Raw genomic sequence first — 4,788 nt, 5'->3', positions numbered from 1 at the left:
ATATATTGAAATATCACTGAGGAGGTCCAGAAAGTAATGAAAAAAGCATATTTTAGCAGAACCTCTTCAGATTCGCATGAAATCACCCATTCCAAAAGGGATATGGAATGTATCCATCTTTTTCTGTCATATTGGCTAAACTGATCAAGGGTTAAGAGGCAGGTGCAAGATGGAGACTCAACAGACAGTACATCTCAGAAGAGAGATAGAGGTAGATATGGAAGATAAGGAAATTATAGACTTCACAGATGTTATCAGAGGCCCCTGCACACATATAGTGAGTGTGTGTGTTGGCGTGTGTGTGTGTGTGTGTGTGTGTGTGTGTGTGTGTTTGTGTGTGTGTGTGTGTGTGTGTGTGTGTGTGTGTGTGTGTGTCGGCGTGTGCTAAAGGTTACGAGGCAGGTATGATCTGTGTGTCTTCAATGAAATATATCCATTTGCGGTCATATATTTTTAGGTTTAATTTAAGAGGTATGCAGTCCACTGTCAATTTCAAATTCAATTTAGGGTCTGAACCATCACCATTACCCAAGAATGTCCTCAGGCCTTTTCACAACTAGAGAGAAGTGCTGTACATGGATTAAAGTTACATTTTACAGTGAAAATATTGAACTGTTAATTTATAATCCGTAAAAAAACACATCTGAAGTTGTTGTGTCATCCCTTACTATAAAACACAACAGCTATTTTAGACACTTCTGAATGTTGAATAAAATATTTTTTTTCTTGAGGTTTAACAGTGTAATAACACTCAACATCTCCCTTGGTTGCACAGCAGGGCATATCTCCATACCTTGAAATCACAGTTTAGACCTCAGACTGTAGATGGGGCATCTACAATGTAGTTCTTGTGCCATCCTAGGTAGCAGATCACTCTAAAACAGATTTGAGTATGATCCCAGTCCAGAGTAAGCTTCGATCTGAGATTACTCTCATCGGCACAAAGTCATTAAAATAAACTAATTATCATTTTAAAGAGGCATCAAGTATTTTGCCTAAAACTAGTGAACCAACTAGCAAACGGTAACCAAGTTGTCTTGCAAACACTAACAACAGCACTGTTGACAGGGATAACGACTCTTTTAGTGTGCTGAGTGATGTATATTTGGCAACATTGTGTTGTAAAAGCTGTTTTGCAGGATATACACAAGACTACATAGTGAGTAGCCAGGCTAAAGACAGGTGTGTTTATTTCTCCTTCACAGGACCATATACCATCAACATACATTGGAGAAAAATCTATAAAAAAGTAAAATGGTTAAAACCTGAATAGGGTGGCTTTAATCTCCCTACAACCCCTCTATCAGACAGTAAATATGAGAACAGTGTCCCTTTATTTCTGCAAAAGATAGCTCACAAAATGGAGTAGACAAAATCTGTGACTATATCCTCACCCTTAAGCGGCTGGTTTGCCCGTATCACAAGGTCAGTTATCTGACAAAATGTCAGTGATTACAGTACACTTACCTGACCATATTTTAGTTCCATTATATATAAACTGGACTATGTAATGTGAGACTTTGAAATGCAATGAAATGCCTATTGTGTTAGAAAGTTAGTTAAAGTGAGAAAACCCAAGAAAGTTAAAATAAGCAATACTGGTAGCCTATAGAATTGAGCAGTTAATGACAAATAAAATTCCATCTGGGGTGAACTGCATTTTTAAACTGTTCAGTGTTGTTGCCAACCCTATCTTTATCCTTGACCAATTGCAAAATAATATCAGATATTTACGGTAAAAAAGTTGAAGTAATTATGTTAAAAATGGGCTGAAATGTCCTTTCGCCCACACACGCAGAATGCTTTTCACATTTGAAAGTGGTGTTGGTACGGTGTGCCAACATGTGGAGTGAAGCGTTTAAGGAGTAGTAAGAGCCAGAAGCTGTTAGCGAGAACTGTAAAATGTTAATGTTTTATAATATCTAAATCGGTTTCTGACATGCTATTTGGATGAGTGCATATAATGGCTTCGTGAACAAAGCGTATTAACTAAGAGCCAGTGCTAAAATGATGGATGTTCAGTAACAGAGCACAGCTGTGCTCAGCAGCCCAACCTGTATAAAGGACATCAACCAGGTGGGTTGGTGACAGGATGAGTTTGAATGTCAGAGATGTTGTATGAACTATGCGTTCTCTCCATGCATGCCAAAGTTACAGGTGGGAATGACTTAGTGACTTTCTGTGTGCTACGTGGGAGCGAAGTTAGTGAGGCACGCACCCTCAAAAAGTTGCAGCCCACCTGCTGAGACTCACGCAAGCTGATGCTTAGGACAGTAGGAAGTAGATACTCAACACGGCGAAACTAGGCTATATCGTGTTATTATGACATGAACAGTTAGCCTGTCAACACATTATGACACTTAAGGAATAAGGCCAAATTGACTGATACGGAGTGGATTCCAGACTAATGCGTGCTGACCTGACCCGAATCTGTTGAGGAAATAGATAATGGACATGTTTGATGTCAGTGACTTTGCTGTGCCTGTGAACACACTCCAAGCGGTGGCTCATATAATGAAAATATTTAGGCTTACCGTGAAAGAGAACTGTAATAGATCGCTCTTATCTGAATAGATATCCTTTTCTTTGAAAATGCATTCGCTTGCATATGTTGCGAATATGAGCTATTTCAGAATATACATGAATGTGTATACTCTACCCCTGAAGTGTAGGACTACGTAAAACTTTGTTTGAGGCATTCGTTTGGGTTTTGACTGTAAACATATTTTTTGTGGAAATCTAAACATTACACAGTGACAAAATATATTGTGGTCTGATGTAATGCCAAAAGCAACGTAAATAAATACAAATTTTAAAAAAAAGTATGCGCCCTTCACGTGAGTTATGAAATAACGCGCGGGATCAGCAGCGCGCATATAAAAGCGCGAGGCAGCCTGCGAGCGCAGTTTAGTTCTCATCAGGACACAGCGTGCAGTACGCGAATACTTACAGATACAATACGGATTCGGAATATTGAACGCACGGAATATGACGCCAACCAGGCCAGGACAGACAACGGAGCAGGGAAAAGCAGCCTCTGAACTTAATTCAACAGGTGCGCACCAAGGCGACTGTGGTTAAATGTTGCCGTCTCTAACCGCCTGTTTCCCCAACAGTTCGACGAAGGGGAATTTCAGACCTAAAAGCCCAATAACGACGAGAGCCTATTGTTGTTTTTAAAACATTTATCATGGTCAACCTAAAATTAAGATAAGTGAAAATGTTATCGTTATATATTTTTGATTGTCAGATTATGAGTTATGAATTATGAGTTCAACAGCCTTTCCTTTAAGTTGATATATGTCTTATTTCCGAAGTGTTTAATAAGGTTATCGCCTTATTAAGCCCTAGTAATTTAGCATAAATTGGGCGAATTGCGAAATAATTGCGAAATAAATGTTTTTCGTTTGTTTGTGAGCTAAATTGCGATTCTTTGTCGTTTTGCCATTAGTACAAGTACATAAGTCATCCATTCAAACGTAGCATATGTGAAATGTTATATAAAATGCGCAGAGGAAATTAAAGGACATACACTTGGATTAGCATGCTTTTTATCGTCTCTACAGAGCAAGTTATCCGTTATATTTGAAAGATGTCATTTTCATAGTAGTCTATGGATCCAAAACTTTTGACGTGTTTTCTCAAGAAACGTCCATATCGACAGGTATCATTTAGCATTATTTTCATATATATATATAAACGAAATGGGATACATATATACCAAAATGAATCTCTAGGCTGGCCCCAAAAAGGGATTTCGTATTATTTTAATGAATTTAGCCAAGATTATTCAATTGAACTTGAACCACCCATGAATTAGCCAATGAGTGAACTTAAGTGAAATGCTGAGTCTCAGTTTTTGCTCAGGGCCACATTTCACAACGCTCTCCATGCCCGTGTTAAGACATCCAGGATCTCTTAATTAGCACTATTACCCGTGTCATTAGTTGCCATGACCAGAGCATTGAGAAATATCAAGAAATGATGGGTCAATCCTCTAGCTGTCCTTTCTGTGTGTGTGCTCAAAAAACCTTCGGCTTACATTCTTGTGCCAGAATCGTAGATTGTGCCTTTAAATACTGAAGTCAGTTCTTTGTAGGTTTTAATTTCTGTACTTAAATAATGTTCATTAAGGGGACCTCCGTATAAAGTTATGTTGGGGCGAAACGATTTTAGGAACTCCGGTTTCCAGATTCAAGAGCCCGAGAAAAGCTACTGATCGGTTTTAACTGTCTATTAAAAGAAGATATGGTATAAACACAGAGCTAAGAACCTTAATTTACTGGTAAAGTCTGCAACTCTAAAATGTTGAAGCTATTCCACATCTTACTCTTACTCGTTGCCGCTTTTCCCGATAACGGTGTCTCTTAATGTTCTACGAAGACTTGAAGGGTAGCCTATACCTTACTCAAATTGTTTAGTTTTCAATGCGTGTTTCCCAAACCATCTCTTAGGAGTTCCCTCAAGAGAAACCTTACTATTTATACATTAAGAGGATGCATCCATATATTTGGCATCAATGTTGGCACCATCACGTTGGTTTGAGCATGCGTGAAATGAGATTGATGTGCATCAGTGCATGACTCAGATTGGAGCGCTGCTCAGGTGGTTATTAGTAGAAAGAAGATCAACAAGAAATAGTAAAACAAAACAAAAAACAATAAGGACGGAGGTAGACTAGGCGTCGCAAATGATGCAAAATGAACGGCTAATTCATTTATACCGATGTATTTTCTATTTATTTAATGTGGCACAAAATGTAGCCTAATGCAACACACGTGGTCTTAC

General features: G+C 38.5%; 1 protein-coding gene across 1 annotated transcript in view; it reads left to right on the top strand.

Annotated features, from left to right (window-relative positions):
* Positions 1 to 2,373: 2,373 nt before the first annotated feature.
* The window catches only part of LOC105902801 (transmembrane protein 255B), a 55,872-nt gene continuing 53,457 nt past the window's right edge, over positions 2,374 to 4,788 (top strand). Inside the window, exon 1 of the mRNA XM_012830469.3 lies at positions 2,374 to 3,055. Coding sequence (XP_012685923.1) covers positions 2,989 to 3,055 — 67 coding nt within the window. The 5' untranslated portion in view covers positions 2,374 to 2,988. The remainder of the gene's footprint in view (positions 3,056 to 4,788) is intronic.

This window comes from Clupea harengus, chromosome 9 (genome assembly GCF_900700415.2).
Source record: "Clupea harengus chromosome 9, Ch_v2.0.2, whole genome shotgun sequence".
In the NCBI taxonomy this organism is placed as follows: domain Eukaryota; kingdom Metazoa; phylum Chordata; class Actinopteri; order Clupeiformes; family Clupeidae; genus Clupea; species Clupea harengus.
This window is presented reverse-complemented; position numbering and strand designations above follow the sequence as displayed.